The 21,099-nt window shown below is 51.6% G+C and overlaps 1 protein-coding gene across 1 annotated transcript in view; it reads left to right on the top strand.

Annotated features, from left to right (window-relative positions):
* The window catches only part of SNAP47 (synaptosome associated protein 47), a 71,819-nt gene that overhangs the window by 21,197 nt on the left and 29,523 nt on the right, over positions 1–21,099 (top strand). The window contains exon 4 of the mRNA XM_040352182.1: positions 19,318–19,430. Within this exon, the coding sequence (XP_040208116.1) occupies positions 19,318–19,430 (113 nt within the window). The remainder of the gene's footprint in view (positions 1–19,317; positions 19,431–21,099) is intronic.

A 21,099-nucleotide genomic window follows, 5' to 3' on the forward strand; every position in this document is an offset into this window, starting at 1 on the left:
GATTCTCTGCTAAAAATATATATATAATGTTTGGGGGTTCTAAGTAATTTTCTAGCCAAAAATATGGATTTTAACTTGTAAACACCAAATGTCATACATAGGCATAGGCATGAAAGGGTTAATGTTGCTGGAGAGTTGCTGCCAGTGCAGGGGGCACACTGGGTTGGGGGGGAGGGGAGGAATTGCCCCCCCCCCCCTTCTGGGCTGCTCTAATGCCCAGTAAAAATTCTGCAGCGCTTCCGCCGCAGACATGCCTAAAACCTTCCTGGTAAAGAGGAGAAAAAAGTCCCCTCTAGCACCCTACCGAGTGTGGAATGAGGATGAGGACAAAGCACAGGCTGCCCCCACCATGTCTGAGCAGAAGCCAGCTCCGTGCCCCACCAGAGGCTCTGGTCCCCCCGGTCAGCCCCAACCAAGCTGCCCCAGCTTCCCCCTGCTTGCCAGTTCAGGAACCCAGACCAACCCGTTGAGCAGAGAGTACCTAAAGCTTCTGCCTGGGATGTGGGGTCTGGAGGAGGCAAGGGAGAGTGGGAGGGGGCCTGAATCTTTGCACCATGGGCCTCCTGAGTTGTATTTGCCCCATGGGCCAAAAATTTGCCAGTCAGCCCCTGCGCTAGTGGCATAGTCACTAGTCGAACCCAATGGCGGCTGGTGCTCAACATTTTTGGGGGAGCGCAAACAAACGAAAAATTCGGCAAAATGCTGAAAAAAAAACATCAAATGCAGCCTGACTGTGCCCCATGAAATGCAGCCTGACTGTGCCCCATGAAATGCAGCCTGACTGTGCCCCATGAAATGCAGCCTGACTGTGCCCCCAGGAAATGCAGCCTCACTGTGCCCCCAGGAAATGCAGCCTGACTGTGCCCCCATGAAATGCAGCCTGACTGTGCCCCCATGAAATGCAGCCTGACTGTGCCCCATGAAGTGCAGCCTGACTGTGCCCCATCAGATGCAGCCTGACTGTGCCCCGTGAAATGCAGCCTGACTGTGCCCCATGAAATGCAGCCTGACTGTGCCCCGTGAAATGCAGCCTGACTGTGCCCCCAGGAAATGCAGGCTGACTGTGCCCCCAGGAAATGCAGCCTGACTGTGCCCCCAGGAAATGCAGCCTGACTGTGCCCCCAGGAAATGCAGGCTGACTGTGCCCCCAGGAAATGCAGGCTGACTGTGCCCCCATGAAATGCAGGCTGACTGTGCCCCCATGAAATGCAGGCTGACTGTGCCCCCATGAAATGCAGGCTGACTGTGCCCCCATGAAATGCAGCCTCACTGTGCCCCCATGAAATGCAGCCTCACTGTGCCCCATGAAATGCAGCCTGACTGTGCCCCATGAAATGCAGCCTGACTGTGCCCCATGAAATGCAGGCTGACTGTGCCCCCATGAAATGCAGGCTGACTGTGCCCCCATGAAATGCAGGCTGACTGTGCCCCCATGAAATGCAGGCTGACTGTGCCCCCATGAAATGCAGGCTGACTGTGCCCCCATGAAATGCAGGCTGACTGTGCCCCCATGAAATGCGGCCTGACTGTGCCCCCATGAAGTGCGGCCTGACTGTGCCCCCATGAAGTGCGGCCTGACTGTGCCCCGTGAAGTGCGGCCTGACTGTGCCCCGTGAAGTGCGGCCTGACTGTGCCCCGTGAAGTGCGGCCTGACTGTGCCCCGTGAAGTGCGGCCTGACTGTGCCCCGTGAAGTGCGGCCTGACTGTGCCCCGTGAAGTGCGGCCTGACTGTGCCCCGTGAAGTGCGGCCTGACTGTGCCCCGTGAAGTGCGGCCTGACTGTGCCCCGTGAAGTGCGGCCTGACTGTGCCCCGTGAAGTGCAGCCTGACTGTGCCCCGTGAAGTGCAGCCGGACTGTGCCCCATGAAATGCAGCCACTGTGCCCCATCAGATGTAGCCACTATGCCCATGAAATGCAGCCACTGTCTGATCAAATGCAGCCGCTATGCCCATCAAATGCAGCCACGTGACCAGTGTCCTAAAAGGGGCCGGACACATGAATAGGGTGTGGCCACGGCGTCTGTAGAAAGATTCATGCGATGCATGAATCTATCCATTACTCATATAGGGGGTGGCGTGATAGAGGGGGCAGCACCCGTGTGCCCTGAATGGACGGGTCGCCACTGGTCCATATGCTCGAATGATAACTCCACTTTCATAGGGGAAAAAAAAATCAACCCCCTAATATCTCCCGTGCCTTCCAGTGCTGAAAGGTGGCACGGATAGTCACTGATGGTCACGGATAGGTGGGCACTGATTGTCACTGATAGGTGGCACGGATGGGCACTGATGGGTGGCATTGCTGGGTATCACTGATTTTATTGGTCACATTATGGTTCCAGTTAGTGCCCATTTGTGGGCACTGATTGGCATTTACTGGACATATATTGGCACATGTGGGTGGCCATGGGGGACGTACCTGGCCATACACATGTTAGGGGCTTCCCTGGTGGTCCAGTGCAGGCATCCGAGGGGGGGGGGGGGGGCTGCGCTGATAAAAAATCAGCACAGACCCTCCCCCTGTCAGGAGAGCATCCGATTGGCTTTCCTCTACTTGCGTCTGTCAGACTCGAGTGAGGACGGCTCTTCCTGTTTAGAGGGGGCAGCGCCGTGTGCCCTTAATGGACGGGTCGCCACTGGTCCATATGCTCGAATGATAACTCCACTTTCATAGGGAGAAAAAAAAATTAACCCCCTAATATCTCCCGTGCCTTCCAGTGCTGCTACTCAAGCACCGATCTTGCTTGGTTAGCTTCTTCCCTGTCTACAGTAGCCGAGGAATGTCGGCTCTAAAACTGGAAAAGGAACAATCATGGTCGATGTGCCATGCTCTCCTTCTCTACCTGTCTGTCCCTGGAGGAACAGGAGAGCCCGGCAACCACTGTGGGGAGTGGCAGGAGGCAGTGCTGGGGGGTGGCGCCCTTCTCACTACTTAACCACTTCCCACCCGGCCACTGCACCTATATACGGCCAGGGTGGGCGCTTCCTCCTTATGAGTGGACATTCAGGAACGCCCCTCAGAAGGAGGGGGATCACGTGCGTGCCCACGCAGCGGCACGATCCCGATGCGCTCGTGCGATCCGGACACGGATCGGCAGGAGGGCTCTGTGATTGGCCCTCCTAATCACATGACGGCTGTGTCCAATCAAGTCAATTATGTTTTAAAATGGCCTAAGGATGCAAAGTGGTCAGCGTGTTGAATCTTATCAGGATCGTTTCAGAACGCATCTTGCGTTTTAAATCGCAGCCATGTTAATGTTATAATCGGCGTTTACTGTGCGGTGGAATAAAGTTTTATTTTATTTCTACAGTCCGCCAATCCATCTCAGCCCCCCCTCCCCCGCCTGGTATATGGCAGCTCAGTCTCCCCCCCGCCTGGTATATGGCAGCTCAGTCTCCCCCCCCGCCTGGTATATGGCAGCTCAGTCTCCCCCCCCCGCCTGGTATATGGCAGCTCAGTCTCCCCCCCCCCCCGCCTGGTATATGGCAGCTCAGTCTCCCCCGCCTGGTATATGGCAGCTCAGTCTCCCCCCGCCTGGTATATGGCAGCTCAGTCTCCCCCCGCCTGGTATATGGCAGCTCAGTCTCCCCCCCCCGCCTGGTATATGGCAGCTCGGTCTCCCCCCCCCCCCGCCTGGTATATGGCAGCTCAGTCTCCCCCCGCCTGGTATATGGCAGCTCAGTCTCCCCCCGCCTGGTATATGGCAGCTCAGTCCCCCCCCGCCTGGTATATGGCAGCTCAGTCTCCCCCCCCCCGCCTGGTATATGGCAGCTCAGTCTCCCCCCCCCCCCCGCCTGGTATATGGCAGCTCAGTCTCCCCCCGCCTGGTATATGGCAGCTCAGTCTCCCCCCGCCTGGTATATGGCAGCTCAGTCTCCCCCGCCTGGTATATGGCAGCTCTGTCTCCCCCCCCCCGCCTGGTATATGGCAGCTCAGTCTCCCCCCCCCCCCGCCTGGTATATGGCAGCTCAGTCTCCCCCCGCCTGGTATATGGCAGCTCAGTCTCCCCCCGCCTGGTATATGGCAGCTCAGTCTCCCCCCGCCTGTATATGGCAGCTCAGTCTCCCCCCCCCCCGCCTGGTATATGGCAGCTCAGTCTCCCCCCCCCCCCGCCTGGTATATGGCAGCTCAGTCTCCCCCCCCCCGGTATATGGCAGCTCAGTCTCCCCCCGCCTGGTATATGGCAGCTCAGTCTCCCCCCGCCTGGTATATGGCAGCTCAGTCTCCCCCCCCCCCGCCTGGTATATGGCAGCTCAGTCTCCCCCCCCCCCCCGCCTGGTATATGGCAGCTCAGTCTCCCCCCCGCCTGGTATATGGCAGCTCAGTCTCCCCCCGCCTGGTATATGGCAGCTCAGTCTCCCCCCGCCTGGTATATGGCAGCTCAGTCTCCCCCCCCCCCCGCCTGGTATATGGCAGCTCAGTCTCCCCCCGCCTGGTATATGGCAGCTCAGTCTCCCCCCGCCTGGTATATGGCAGCTCAGTCTCCCCCCGCCTGGTATATGGCAGCTCAGTCTCCCCCCGCCTGGTATATGGCAGCTCAGTCTCCCCCCCCCCCGCCTGGTATATGGCAGCTCAGTCTCCCCCCCCCCCCCCGCCTGGTATATGGCAGCTCTGTCTCCCCCCCTCCCCCGCCTGGTATATGGCAGCTCAGTCCCCCCCCCCCCCCGCCTGGTATATGGCAGCTCTGACTCCCCCCCCCCCCCCCCCCGCCTGGTATATGGCAGCTCAGCCTCTCCCCCCCCCCCCCGGGATATGGCAGCTCAGTCTCCCCCCCCCCCCCGCCTGGTATATGGCAGTCTCCCCTCCACCGGTGTGAGAATGTGATAATATAACCCGGATGCAGCTGCTGCTAATCCCGGGATTAATGGCGGGAATTCTGTCCAGGGAGCGATGCCGTCACGGCTCCCCGTTCTATATTTATCCCCCGTCTGCTGGCGTCGCGCCGTTCTGGGTCATCGCAGAGATTGGAGGACCAGACGCAGGACCTTGATTGCGACAAAAGTCCTTCTTGCGTGTTTCTATCGGCTTCCTACCAATACCTGGAGAGTGTCGATCCACGTGAGCCGTCCACAACCGTCACTGGGGGTAGAAGGGAGCATTTCCTTTCTTTAACCCCTTCAATACCAGCACTGTCGCAATTTGAATGACAATTACGCGGTCCCACAACGCTGTACCCAAACCCAAGTTTTTTTTATAATTTCTTTTGGTGGTATTCGATCATCTCTGCGTTTTTTTTTATTTTTTGCGCAGCGAATAAAAAAAGACCGAAAATTTTGAAAAAAAGTTTTTCTTTGTTTCTGTTACTTATTTACAAAAAAAAAGTTTTCTTTTTCAATGACGGGCACTGATGGGCACTCACTGATGGGCACTCATAGGCGGGAATGATGGGTACTTATGGGTGGCACTGATAGGTGGCACGGATAGTCACTGATGGTCACGGATAGGTGGGCACTGATGGACACTGATAGGTGGCACTGATGGACACTGATTGGTGGCATTGCTGGGTATCACTGATTTTATTGGTCCCATTATGGTTCCAGTCAGTGCCCATTTGTGGGCACTGATTGGCATATACTGGACATATATTGGCACATGTGGGTGGCCATGGGGGACGTACCTGGCCATCCACATGTTAGGGTCTTCCTGGGTGGTCCTGGCGGCTTCCCTGGTGGTCCAGTGTGGGCATCCGAGGGGGGACTGCGCTGATAAAAAAAATCAGCGCAGACCCCCCCCCCCCTGTCAGGAGAGCAGCTCGATCGGCTTTCCTCTACTTGCGTCTGTCAGACTCGAGTGAGGGCGGCTCTTCCTGTTTACATCGTGATCAACCATGATTGGACGCAGCTGATCATGTGGTAAAGAGCCTCTGTCTGTAGCGGTGTGTCAGACTGACACACCGCACCACTGATCGCCACAATGCACGCCCCCACGGGCACACGGTGGCTGTTATCCTGCTGGACGTCATATGACGCCCAGTCAGGATAACGGAACCATCACCCGGCCGTCATTCTGCTATAGGCCGGATCCCCGTTCTGCCAGTTCCTAGCGATTAGGAACAGCGATCTTTCTCTCCTCCTCCAGTCAGCCCAGCCCCAATACAGTCAGAAACGCCTCCCTAGGGAACACACTTAACCCCTTGATTTTCCCTGCCAGTGACATTTACACAGTAATCAGTGCATTTTTATAGAACTGATTGCTGTATAAATGTCACTGGTCCCAAAAATGTGTCAAAAAGGTCCAATGTGTCCGCCATAATGATGCAGTACCGATAAAAATCGCTAATCGCCGCCATTGCTAGTAAAAAAAAAAAATATTAATAAAAATGCTATAAAACTATCCCCTATTTTGTAGACGCTATAAATTTTGCGCAAACCAATCGATAAACGCTTATTGCGATTTTTTTTTTTTTTTTTTTTACCAAAAATAGGTAGAAGAATACGTATCGGCCTAAACTGAGGAAAAAAAAGTTTTTTTTAAATTTATTTTTGGGGGATATTTATTATAGCAAAAAGTAAAGAATATTGAATTTTTTTCAAAATTGTCGCTCTCTTTTTGTTTAAAGCGCAAAAAATAAAAACCGCAGAGGTGATCAAATACCACCAAAAGAAAGCTCTATTTGTGGGGAAAAAAGGACGCCAATTTTGTTTGGGAGCCACGTCTCACGACCGCGCAATTGTCAGTTAAAGCGACGCAGCGCCGAATCGCAAAAAGTGTTTTTGTTTTTCCTGTTGCCCGGAGTGGAGCTTTAAAGTTTAGCGCACTTTTTCCTATAACCGCAGCTCTATGTAATGCTCCGGAGTTTGTGAACTTTTTACTTGGCGCTCCAAAAAAGTTGACGAAGCTCGGTGCGATTGTCTGCCGGCGGCGTCCGGGGGCCAAGGGCGATTGTCGACATTCACAAGGAGCCTGTTCAGCTTCCTCCGACAATTCATCCTCTCCCCGTTCATCTGACTCAGTGTGTTGATATTGCTGACACCCAGGCCCCCACCTGCACTTTTATTGTTATAGTTGGACGCCGCGCCGCGTGGAAATCCTGACTGTTCCGAGCCCCACCTCAGTGCAGGCAACGGCCTAGAATCCCCATTGTAGCCCTGCCTTTCCTATCTCGGCCACTAGATGGAGACAACGCACCAAAAACCTAGTTTATACCACATACGGTGCCTTGAAAAAGTATTCACACCCCTTTGAAATTTTCCACATTTTCTCATGTTACAACCAAAAAATGTAAATGTATTTTATTGGGATTTTGTGTGATAGACACAAAGTGTCACATAATTGTGAAGTGGAAGGAAAAGTATAAATGGTTTTCAATTTTTTTTTTACAAATAAATATGTGAAAAGTGTGGGGGGTACATTTGTATGGCTCCCCCCGGAGTCAATACTTTGTAGAACCCCCTTTCTCTACAAGTCTTTTTGGGGGTGTCTCTACCAGCTTTGCACATCTAGAGAGGGACATTTCTGCCCATTCTTCTTCTTTGTAAAATATCTCAAGCTCTGTCAGATTGGATGGAGAGCGTCTGTGATCAGCAATTTTCAAGTCTTGCCACAGATTCTCAATGTGATTTAGGTCTGGACTGTGACTGGGCCATTCTAACACATGAATATGCTTTGATCTAAACCATTCCATTGTAGCTCTGGCTGTATGTTTAGGGTCGTTGTCCTGCTGGAAGGTGAACCTCCCCCCAGTCTCAAGTCTTTTGCCGACTCTAACAGGTTTTCGTCTAAGATTGCCCTGTATTTGTCTCCATCCATCTTCCCATCAACTCTGACCAGCTTCCCTGTCCCTGCTAAAGAAAAGCATCCCCACCACATGATGCTGCCACCACCATGTTTCACGGTGGGGATGGTGTGTTCAGGGTGATGTCTAGTGTTAGTTTTCTGCCACACATAGCATTTTGCTTTTAGGCCAAAAAGTTCAGTTTTGGTGTCATGTGACCAGAGCACCTTCTTCCACATGTTTGCTGTGTCCCCTCCCCCACATGGCTTCTCATAAACTGCAATCAGGACTTCTTATGTCTTTCTCTCTCCAATGTCTTTCTTCTTGTCACTCTTCCATAAAGGGCAGATTTGTGGAGAGACCACTAATAGTTGTCCTGTGGACAGATTCTCCCCCCTGAGCTGTGGATCTCTGCAGCTCCTCCAGAGTTACCATGGGCCTCTTGGCTGCTTCTCTGATGAATGCTCTCCTTGCCCGGCCCGGTCAGTTTAGGTGGACGGCCATGTCTTGGTAGGTTTGCAGTTGTGCCATACTCCTTTCCATTTTCGTATCATGGATTGAACAGAAGCTCCGTGAGATCTTCAAAGCTTGGGAGATCATTTTTTACAACCCGGAAAAAACGACATTAAAAATGATAGCATTTTTCATTTTCGAAAAAAAATTCTGTCCATTTTTTAGAACCCGAAAAATGCTCTGAAGCCCACACACGATCGTTTTTAATGACATAAAAAAAAAACTTCATTTTTTAGAACCCGAAAAATGATCGGCATCAGTCTAACCTTATCGATTACTCCGACACTAAACTCGCAGTGGATTTTTGAGTACAAGTCACACCACGCACTAACATTATTATTTATCAGAGAAGCTCCATCTTTATCTTTAGGAAACCCGCTCCTGAGCATTAGTTGGACCCTACCTAGGGTGAGATGATGTCATCAGTCTGCTGCAGGCAGGAGGAAGCATTTCCTCATTCTCCCTTCCCAGTAGTTACATTGCAATACATTTAGCTGAATATTTCTATTACCATGACCTACCACTAGAACAACCTAAAACAAATCCCTCTGCTCCTGATGCTTGCAGTGATCACACATACAGGTGCATCTGTGAAACGCGTAGATTTTATGTAGATGTGTTACACACAGTAGAGCTGCACGATTAATCGTAAGAAAATCGTGATCTCGATTCACCCCCCCCTGCGATCTCCAGGCTGGATGACCAGGTCTCTGAAGGGAGGGGATCATGTTGGAATACTACCCTGCGGCTCAGTCTCTGAAGGGAGGGGATCATGCTCTGCTTCAGTATGTCACAGTACACGTCGGCATTCATGGTTCCCTCAATGATCTGCAGCTCCCCAGTGCCGGCAGCACTCATGCAGCCCCAGACCATGACACTCCCCACCACCATGACTGACTGTAGACAAAACACACTTGTCTTTGTCCTCCTCTCCTGGTTGCCGCCACACACGCCTGACACCATCTGACACCAAATATGTTTATCTTGGTAATCCATGTCCTTAATCAGCTTGTCTTCAGTTTGAGGGCTTTCTTGTGCATCATCTTTAGAAGAGGCTTCCTTCTGGGACAACAGCCGTGCAGACCAATTTGATGCAGTGTGCGGCGTATGGTCTGAGCACTGACAGGCTGACCCCTCCCCCACCCCTTTAACCTCTGCAGCAATGCTGACAGCACTCATACGTTTATTTCCCAAAGACAATCTCTGGATATGACGCTGAGCACGTGCACTCAACTTCTTTGGTCGACCATGGTATTGGGTCATAGTTATGGGCCAGTACCGGGAGTTGGTCAAAGTTATGGACCAGCACTGGTAGATGGTCATAGTTATGGGCCAGCACTGGTAGGTGGTCATAGGTTTGGGCCGGTACCGGTAATTGGTCATAGTTATGGGCCTATACTGGTAATGGTTCATAGTTATGGGCCAGTACTGGTAATGGTTCATAGTTATGGACCAGCACTGGTAGATGGTCATAGTTATGGGCCAGTACTGGTAGATGGTCATAGTTATGGGCCAATACTGGTAATGGTTCATAGTTATGGACCAGTACTGGTAGATGGTCATAGTTATGGGTCAGTACTGGTAGATGGTCATAGTTATGGACCAGTACTGGTAGATGGTCATAGTTATGGGCCAGCACTGGTAGATGGTCATAGTTATGGGCCAGTACCGGTAATTGGTCATAGTTATGGGCCAGTACTGGTAATGGGTCATGGTTATGGGCCAGTACTGGTAATGGGTCATAGTTTTTGGGCCAGTACTGGTAATGGGTTAATAGACATGGGCCAGTACTGGTAATGAGTTAATAGATATGGGCCAGTACTGGTAATGGGTCATAGATATGGGCTAGTACTGGTAATGGGTCATAGATATGGGCCAGTACTGGTAATGGGTCATAGATATGGGCCAGTACTGGTAATGGGTTATAGTTTTTTTGGCCAGTACTGGTAATAGGTCATAGTTTTTTTGGCCAGTACTGGTAATGGGTCATAGTTTTTTTGGCCAGTACTGGTAATGGGTCATAATTATGGGCCAGTACTGGTAATGGGTCATAGATATGGACCAGTACTGGTAATGGGTCATATATGTGGACCATTACTGGTAATGGGTCATAGTTATGGGCCAGTACTGGTAATGGGTCATAGTTATGGGCCAGTACTGGTAATGGGTCATAGTTATGGGCCAGTACTGGTAATGGGTCATAGATATGGGCCAGTACTGGTAATGGGTCATAGATATGGGCCAGTACTGGTAATGGGTCATAGATATGGGCCAGTACTGGTAATGGGTCATAGTTTTTTTGGCCAGTACTGGTAATGGGTCATAGTTTTTTTGACCAGTACTGGTAATGGGTCATAGTTTTTTTTGACCAGTACTGGTAATGGGTCATAGTTTTTTTGGCCAGTACTGGTAATGGGTCATAGTTTTTTTGGCCAGTACTGGTAATGGGTCATAGTTTTTTTGGCCAGTACTGGTAATGGGTCATAGATATGGACCAGTACTGGTAATGGGTCATAGTTTTTTTGGCCAGTACTGGTAATGGGTCATAGTTTTTTTGGCCAGTACTGGTAATGGGTCATAGTTTTTTTGGCCAGTACTGGTAATGGGTCATAGATATGGACCAGTACTGGTAATGGGTCATAGATATGGACCACTACTGGTAATGGGTCATAGTTATGGGCCAGTACTGGTAATGGGTCATAGTTATGGGTCAGTACTGGTAATGGGTCATAGATATGGGCCAGTACTGGTAATGGGTCATAGTTTTTTTGGCCAGTACTGGTAATGGGTCATAGATATGGGCCAGTACTGGTAATGGGTCATAGATATGGGCCAGTACTGGTAATGGGTCATAGTTTTCTTGGCCAAAACTGGTAATGGGTCATAGTTTTTTTGGCCAGTACTGGTAATGGGTCATAGTTTTTTTGGCCAGTACTGGTAATGGGTCATAGTTTTTTTGGCCAGTACTGGTAATGGGTCATAGATATGGACCAGTACTGGTAATGGGTCATAGATATGGACCACTACTGGTAATGGGTCATAGTTATGGGCCAGTACTGGTAATGGGTCATAGTTATGGGTCAGTACTGGTAATGGGTCATAGATATGGGCCAGTACTGGTAATGGGTCATAGTTTTTTTGGCCAGTACTGGTAATGGGTCATAGATATGGGCCAGTACTGGTAATGGGTCATAGATATGGGCCAGTACTGGTAATGGGTCATAGTTTTCTTGGCCAAAACTGGTAATGGGTCATAGTTAGGGCCAATATTGAGGCTCTGGAGGAGGAGGGTGGGGTTGGCCACAGAATCGAATTGATGAAAATAGAGGGCTTCTGGGTTCGGGAACTTCTCAGGCACCTTGCAATGGATGGATAAATGGAATCTCTGTGTATAGTGAGATCCTACACTGAGCAGGGAGAGGAGACTCTGCAGAGGATTTGTGATTGATTTTCTATGACGGGAAATCTCAGAGCTCCGTCCACTTTCTCAGCAGCTGAGCTCCTCTCCCCATAATACAGAATGTGCCGATCGTGTTCAGTAATGCAAAGCAGACGGCGGCGGTGACCACAGCCTGGAACATTTCCATCCAGAGTGGGCTGAGAGCAGGTCGGGGCTGCAGGGCGGAGGTGGCCTCCTCAGGAAAGGGTTATCCACCAACATCCCACAGTGATGTCACACACTGCAAAACAACAAAGTGAGCGCACATCATAACAAGGGGCCTGTAACCCCTTCACTCTCCTCTCTACACCCTTCTCTCCCCTCTTCTCATCCTCTCTTTATCTTAATTTTCCTTCCTTCCTGCCTCCTTTCCACCCTTTCTTTCTTTGTTCCTTCTTCTTTTTTTCCTTCCTTCCCATCCCTCTCCTCTCCTTCTGTCTCCTCTCCTTCTGTCTCCTCTCCTTCTGTCTCCTCTCCTTCTGTCTCCTCTCCTTCTGTCTCCTCTCCTGTTCCTCTTTTCTCCTTTCTACTCCTTCCCTCTCCTCTCCTACTCACCTATCCATTCTTCTTCCTTTCTGTTGGATACTCCTCCTCTTCTCTCCCCTACTCCACAGTTTTCCCCTCACCTCTCCTCTCCCCTCTTCTCTTCTCCTCTCCCTTCCATTCTTCTTCCTATCCCCTCCATCTCCCCATCTTTTCTCCTCCTCTACTCTACTCTCCTCTCCTTTCTCTCATTCATTGTTTCTCCTCTCCTCTCACCTTATTGTCTTCTGTCATTTTATTTCAGTCCCCTCTCCTCTTCTGCCCTTTCCTCCCCTTCATACATTTAATCTTCTCCTTTCCTCTCCTCCTTACCTCTTATCTCTCCTTCCTCTTCTTCCATCTCCTCTCCCCTTCCCTCATATCCATTCTTCTTCCTCTCCCCCTCCATCTCCCCATCTCTTCTTTTTTCTTAGCCTCTCCTCTCATCTATTCTTTCTTCCTTCTCTCCCTCCATCTCTCCTTCTTTTCTCTTCCTCCTATCCCCTCCTCTCATTTTTCCTCCCATCTCCACTTCCCTCCCCTTCCTTCCTTCCCCTCCTCTCCTCTCCTCTCCTCTCCTCTCCTCTCCTCTCCTCTCCCCTCCCCTCCCCTCCCCTCCCCTCTCTCCTCCCCTCTCCTCTCCTCCCCTCTCCACTCACCTCCACTTCCCTCCCCTCATCTCCTCTCCACTTCCCTCCCCTTCCTTTCCCTCCTCTCCACTCCCCTCATCACCCCTCTCCACTCCCCTCCCCTTCCTTCCTTCCCCTCCTCTCCACCCCACTCCTCCCCTCCCCTCCCGTCTCCACTCCCCTCCCCTCTCCACTCCACTCTCCTCTCCACTCCTCCCCTCTCCTCTCCACTCCACTTCCCTCCCCTCTCCTCTCCACTTCCCTCCCCTTCCTTCCCCTCCACTCTCCTCTCCACTTCCCCCCTCCACTCTTCACTTCCCTCTCCTTCCTTCCCCTCTTCTCCACTCCCCCACATGTGAGGCTGTATTTCCATAGGTAACGCCCACATGTGAAGCTGTATTTGCATAGGTAACGCCCACATGTGAGGCTGTATTTGCATAGGTAACGCCCACATGTGATTCAGGCCTTCTGAGCCTGTAAAGAACTGAATACAAGGGACGGGCCAGGGACAGTCAGACTGGAGAGAAGAGAGCTAGATAAAGCTGGATGTACTCTAGGAAAGGGGGCGGGGCTCTATCTGACTGGCTGCAGTTTTTAATGCACATGGTGAGAAGCTCACAGTGTGCGGTGAAATCAGAGGAAGACATTTCAGTCCAGGAGAGGAGTCGGTACTCCTGTGCAAGACTAAAGGATTGGCTGAAGGTCGGATTCAATTCTTATTACCCAACTTCAGAGCAATGTCCGGTCACACTGACTGATCGCCAGCACGCCCCCCCGCCCCCCGCTAGGGTTATTAATTAGCCGCAGGGAATTTTCCTTTGTTTTTAATTAGTAGGCAGCTGACAGCACCTTCCGCAAACATTAACCAGCCTGGTGTCCGCCCAGCGCTCCGTTCCCCCGAATATCACACCGGCGCGGGCCGTAACCCGGGGCTAATGTGTTATTCGTCCTTGTCATCCACCGAGAACTCGCTGATTGATGCGCCGCGGCCGCTAAGACGGCCTCTTTGTAGCTCAGCTCTGATCCGAGAGCCGCCGTCACCCTTCTCCCAAAAAGTGAGGGTTGGGAACCATTTGTTACACAAGTGTAAGTCACCGAGCGCTTTATACAGCGGGGGAGGGGATAATGATTTGTTACTCTGCAGATTGTGTAAGTTGCCCCCTTACATAGAAATGAAGGGCCAGATCCACAGAGAGAGTACGCCGGCGTATCTACTGATACGCCGGCGTACTTTCAAATTTCCCGCGTCGTATCTTTGGTTTGAATCCTCAAACCAAGATACGACGGCTTCTGGGTTCGATCCGACAGGCGTACGGCTTCATACGCCTTCGGATCGTAGGTGCAATACTTCGGCGTCCGCTGGGTGGCGTTCTCGTAGTTTTCCGCGTCGGGTATGCAAATTAGCTATTTCCGACGATCCACAAACGTACGAGCGGGCGTCGCATTCTCTTACGTCGTCTCTAGTCGGCTTTTCCCGGCGTATAGTTAGACTTGCCATGTTAAGTATGGCTGTCGTTCCCGCGTTTCATTTGAATTTTTTTTTTGCGTAAGTCGTCCGTGAATCGGGATGGACGTAATTCACGTCTATGTTAAAAAAAAATGACGTCCTAGCGACGTCATTTAGCGCAATGCACGGCGGGAAATTTCGGGACGGCACATGCACAGTTCATTCGGCGCGGGGACGCGCTTCACTTAAATGAAACATGCCCCCTAATCGCCGATTTGAATTCCGCCGCCAGAGATAGACTACGCCGCCGTAACTTACGGCGCGAAATCTTTAAGGATTTGATTTACGCTGCGCGGGTGCAGATCTCTGTGGATCTGCCCCGAAGAGTCTATAATTGTTATCATCGGTGTATTTTATATGATGGAGACAGAATATCAACAAAAAATCCAGAAAAAACACACAGGAAACAAATGTTATAAATGGAGTTGCAGTTCGGTGAGTAAAATAAGTATTTGATCCCCTTAGTAGTTGGTGGAGAAACCCTCGTTGTTGGGAAGCACAGAGGTCAGACGTTCCTTGTAGTAGGTGATCAGGTCTCCACACATCTCAGGAGGGATTTTGGTCTCCACTCTTCTTTACAGATCTTCTCTAAATCCTTAAAGGGTTACTATAGGAAAAAAAAATGTTTTCTTTAACCACTTAAGGACCGCCTCCTGCAGATATACGTCGGCAGAATGGCACGGCTGGGCACAATCACGTAAGGGTACGTCCCCTTTAAGTGCCCAGCCGTGGGTCGCGCGCCCGCGACCCAGTCCGAAGCTGAGGGACCCGCAGACCCGATTGCCGCCAGAGTCCCCGCGATCGGTCCCCGGAGCTGAAGGACGGGGAGAGGTGAGTGTAAACACACCTTCCCCGTTCTTCACTGTGGCAGCTTCATTGATCGTGTGTTCCCTGATATAGGGAAACACACGATCAGTGACGTCACAAGTCCAGCCCCGCCCCGCCCCCTACAGTTAGAAACACATATGAGATCACACATAACCCCTACAGCGCCCTCTAGCGGTTAACTCCTAAACTGCAATTGTCATTTTCACAGTAAACAATGCATTTTTATAGCACTTTTCACTGTGAAAATGACAATGGTCCCAAAAATGTGTCAAAAGTGTCCGAAGTGTCCGCCATAATGTCGCAGTCACGAAAAAAAAACCGCTGATCGCCGCCATTAGTAGTAAAAAAAAAAATTATTAATAAAAATGCCATAAAACTATCCTCTATTTTGAAAACGCTATAAATTTTGCGCAAACCAATCGATAAACGCTTATTGCGATTTTTTTTTTTTACCAAAAATAGGTATAAGAATACGTATCGGCCTAAACTGAGGGAAAAAAAAGTTGTTTATATCTTTTTTTGGGGATATTTATTATAGCAAAAAGTAAAAAATATTGCATTTTTTTTTCAAAAATTGTCGCTCTTATTTTTGTTTATAGCGCATTCCACTGCCCCCCCACATTACAATCCAATTATGGATTATTTTTTTCATGCTGTACATACCTTAGTACAGCATATTCACCCGTGCATCCGGGTTGCGAGTCCCGCGGGAGTGGGCGTTCCTCACATGCTGGTGATTGACATTTTGCCCAAAAACGAGCTCCCCCCCGTCGCGTAAGCCGCGTCACGATTGGCGAAAGGAGCAGAACGGCGATGCGCATGCGCAGTATAGCGCCGACTCGCCGTTCGGCTCCTTTCGCCAACCGTGACGCGGCTTACACGACGGGGGGGAGCTCGTTTTTGGGCAAAACGTCAATCACCGGCATGTTAGGAACGCCCACTCCCGCGGGACTCGCAACCCGGATGCACGGGTGAATATGCTGTACTAAGGTATGTACAGCATGAAAAAAATAATAATAGCCTTAATCGTGATGGAATGTGGGGGGGCAGTGGAATAAGTAAATGTAGTTTTTAGGGTGAACCACCCCTTTAAGTGGTTAAAATAACAAACATGTTATACTTACCTCCACTGTGCAGTTCGTTTTGCACAGAGTGGCCCCCGATCCACGTCTTCTGGGGTCCCTCGGCGGCTGTCTCTGGTCCTCCCCACAAGAACTCACCACAGTCATGCGAGAGCGCTCGCATGGTGGTCAGTAATTGCAGGCGCGCTCCCGTGATACAGCGAGCAGCCATAGCCGCTCACTGTATCACTCGGCCCCGCCCCTCGGCGCGCCGCGTCACTGGATGTGATTGACGGCAGCGCCAGCCAATGACCTATCATAGTGACCTATCATTGGTATCAGTGGGAGGAATAGTGACCCATCATTGGTGTCAGTGGGAGGAATTATGCCCCATGATTAATGTCAGTGGGAGGAATAGTGACCCATCATTGGTGTCAGTGGGAGGAATAGTGTCCCATCATTGGTGTCAGTGGGAGGAATAGTGACCTATCATTGGTGTCAGTGGGAGGAATTATGCCCCATGATTAATGTCAGTGGGAGGAATAGTGCTCCAAGGGCCAGATAAAGGCAAGAATGGGCGGCATCCTGGCCCCAAGGCCACAGTTTGGAGACCACTGATTTTAGATGTTCATTGGCAAGCTTCAGACGGGCTGTACGTGTGTCTTCCTGAGGAGGACCTTGCGGGGGCTGCAGGATTTCAATTCATGGCGGTGTATTGTATTACTAATGGTTTGGTGACTGTGGTCCCAACTGCCTTGGAGATCATTCACAAGCTCCTCCCATGTAGTTTTGGGCGGATCCCTCACTTTTCTCATGACCATCCTCACCCCATGAAAGTGAAACCTTGCTTTGAGTTCCAGACCACGGAGGACGATTGATGGTTATTTTTTTACTCACTCAGCTGTGTGTGCAGTTTGAACTTCAGCTATCCAGCTCTCGCCTAAAAAACCTTTGCCCGCAGCTCGCCGCGATCCTGGAAAAGGCCGCGGAGTAGGCCGAAGCCGCGGCCTCGCATAAAAAACTTTTGCCCGCAGCTCGCCGCGATCCTGGGAAAAGGCCACGGCTTCGGCCTAGTCCGCAATGTCCGTCTTCGCAGCCTTTTCCCAGGATCGCGGCAAGCTGCGGGCAGGGTTTTTTAGCCGAGGCTGCGGCTTCGGCCTAGTTCGCGGAGCGCCGGTCCTATGGAAAAAAAAAAATCGAAAAAAATAGATTTGGTCAAAATTTTAATCGATTTGACCTCCCAACTCGATTCAAGATTCAAATCGATTTTTTTCCCCAGCCTTAGCTGTCTCAGCCTCCTGGAATATTCCACAATACATATCCCAGGAGGCTGCAGACTCCCGACAATCATCCTCAGAGGCCGGCTGCCTCAACCTACAAGAGGCAACAGGCTTCCGATGACTGAGAAGGACCAAGATGGCGACTAGAGGTCGGCCGATATTTGTGCCGTTTTGACCGATATTTAACATGGCCACTAGCGGTGCCGCGGCTTCCGAGCTAGGCCGAAGCCGCGGCCTTTCCTGATGCTGTGACTGCGGTGACAATCTGCGGATTGCCGCCGCGGTCACAGCATCAGGAAAGGCCACGGCTTCGCTCCGGAGCCGCAGCCATCTTGGTACACCCAGCGCGGCGGCCCTCCTCTCTGTTTACACCCACAGAGGAGGAGGGGCCGCACTCGTGGGACAGACACCGCTCTCTGGTGTCTGTACTACAGGGGGGGGGTCTGTACTGAGGAGGGGGAGGGTGTCTATACTGGAGGGAGAGGGGGTCTGTACTGAGCGTGGTGTCACAATTTTTTTTTGCACCAGTGCCATCTGCCAGTGCCAATTAGTGCCACCTGCCAGTGCCAATACCAGTGCCACCATCCAGTGCCAATTAGTGCCACCTTCTATCCAGTGCCAATACCAGTGCCACCATCCAGTGCCAATTAGTGCCACCTTCTATCCAGTGCCAATACCAGTGCCACCATCCAGTGCCAATACCAGTGTCACCATCCAGTGCCACCTGCCAGTGCCATCCAGTGCCAATACCAGTGTCACCATCCAGTGCCACCTGCCAGTGCCATCCAGTGCCAACTAAAGCCATCAGTGCCACCTTCCAATGCCAACCAGTGCCATCTGCCAGTGCTAACTATTACCATCCAGTGCCAATTAGTGCCACCTGCCAGTCAGTGCCACTTGCCAGTGTCACCTGTTAGTGCCACCTGCCACATGCCAATCGGTGCCAACCAGTGCCATCTGCCAATCAGTGCCACCTGCCAGTGTCAATTAGTGCCACCTGCCAATCGGTGCCATCTGCTAGTACCATCTTTCAGTGCCATCCAGTGCAACCTGCCAGTGCCAATAAGTGCCACCTGCCAATCAGTGCCTTCTGCCAGTGCCGTCTTTCAGTGCCAATTAGTGGCATCCAGTGCCACGAGCCAGTGCCACCAAAAAAAATAAAAAAATCGGCCTAAAATATCGGCCGCAAAAATCGGCATCATGTATCGGCCGCCCCGATTTCTAAATATCGGCATCGGCCAGAGAAAAACCCATTTCAGTCGACCTCTAATGGCGACGCAGCACATATGACGGCTTCCCGGGAATGTAGGTCCGCGCTGTGGCCGTCATTCAGCTATCTCGCGGATGCCAGGAGGTTAATGCATTCTATGCAGTAAGGTGAAAAACCAGCTGCCCCCCAGATGCCCCCTTTTACTGACCTGAACCTGATCATTCCAGCAACGAGCATGAGCCCGCTTTCTCGGGTCCTCATTGGCTTTTGCTGCTGTCAATCAAATCCAGTGACGGGGGGCAGGGTCAATAGACGCAGCAGCAGCAGGACTCGGGAGCGCCCCCGCACTGTTCGTGGGGGCACCCAATGAAGAGGAGGGGCCAGGAGCACATCAGGGGGACCCCAAAAAAGGAGGATCGTGCCGCTCTGTGCTAAACCCTTGCACATAGCAGGTAAGTATAACATGTTTGTTATTTAAAAAACAAAACTAAAAAAATAACCTTTACAATCACTTGAAATAAACGGGACACTATTAGGTATGGTAAACTGTGGTGCATTATTCATCTTGTACACCAGATGGCGACAAGTGACCGTTCTATATTCCTCTCTTTCAGATTCCTGGCTGCTGGATACGATAGTGAGATCGGGGCCCACTGCAGGAGAACAGGCAGGGGCCGTCATCCAGGATCAGGAAGTCTCGGAGTCGGAAGCCCAGGAGCTCCGAAAGGTAACAATTGCTGTAATGGGCAGATCTGCCCAAGTATTCCCACAGTAACGTCCACATTGCAGGCCGTCTCATTTGCGTCTTTCGGGACGCAGTGACCGCCGCGGATCGCCACCAACACAGATGGTTTGTGCCGCCGCTGGTCCCAATATGACCGCAGTGCCGGTGTGTGTCCCCCAACGCAGACGGTGTGGACCCGCAGAGGTGTCAAATTGGGAGAAGCTGTGTGCGTGCAGCCGCTGCGTTCCAATAGATATGAATGAGACCTGTGTGTCACATGTGGGCGAAGACGGGCATTCACAGGGGTGTACAGAAGTATGCCAATGTGAGCGAGTCCTTAAGTGAACATTTTACTGTTGCTAAACCCTACAAAAAAAAAAGGGGGGTGGGGTTTGCTCTTGTTAAAACCCAACTCCGGGCAAAAAAAAAAATCCAAACTAGTGGGACTGTGCTTACACTGCACAGGTCAACTACTCATTTTATCCAGGAGAGACTAGAAAGACTAGTAAGCATATACTCACCTAATCCTCCACTCCGCCGGCAAACGACACTCCCCCACGATCCAGCGAGGGACTGTTCCTGATGTCCTCACATCCAGAGCAGGCTTGATGTCATCAGGAACAGTCCACCAAGACCGCAGGGGGGCTATGGGTGTGATGATGTCTGGGACAGTCCACTGCTCAAGGCCGCAGGGGGGCTATGTGTGTGATGATGTCCAGGACAGTCCACAGTACAAGACGGCAGGGGGGCTATGGGTGTGATGATGTCTGGGACAGTCCACTGCACAAGGCCCCAGGGGGGGCTATGGGTGTGATGATTTACGGGACAGTCCACTGCACAAGCCCGCAGGGGTGCTATGGGTGTGATGATTTCGGGACAGTAAACTGCACAAGGCCGCAGGGAGGCGGCTATGGGCGTGATGATGTCCGGGACAATCCACTGCACAAGGCTGCAGGGGGGCTATGGGCGTGATGATGTCCGGGACAGTCCACTGCACAAGGCCGCAGGGGGGATATGGGTGTGATGATGTCTGGGACAGTCCACTGCACAAGCCCGCAGAGGGGCTATGGGTGTGATGATTACGGGATAGTCCACTGCACAAGGCCGCGGGGGGGATATGGGTGTGATGATTTCGGGACAGTAAACTGCACAAGGCCGCAGGGAGGCGGCTATGGGCGTGATGATGTCCGGGACAATCCACTGCACAAGGCTGCAGGGGGGCTATGGGCGTGATGATGTCCGGGACAGTCCACTGCACAAGGCCGCAGGGGGGATATGGGTGTGATGATGTCTGGGACAGTCCACTGCACAAGCCCGCAGAGGGGCTATGGGTGTGATGATTACGGGATAGTCCACTGCACAAGGCCGCGGGGGGGATATGGGTGTGATGATTTCTGGGACAGTCCACAGCACAAACCTGCAGGGGGTCTATTGGTGTGATGATTTACAGGACAGTCCACTGCATAAAGCCGCAGAGGGGCTATGGGCGTGATGATGTTTGGAACAGTCCACTGCACAAGGCCCCAGGGGGGCTATGGGTGTTATGATTTACAGGACAGTCCACTGCATAAAGCTGCAGGGGGGATATGGGTGTGATGATTACGGGACAGTCCACTGCATAAAGCTGCCCCTGATAAAAAGTGTACACACCCTGGAATGTTTGGCCTTGGTA

Source organism: Rana temporaria, chromosome 5 (genome assembly GCF_905171775.1).
Source record: "Rana temporaria chromosome 5, aRanTem1.1, whole genome shotgun sequence".
Taxonomy (NCBI): Eukaryota; Metazoa; Chordata; class Amphibia; order Anura; family Ranidae; genus Rana; species Rana temporaria.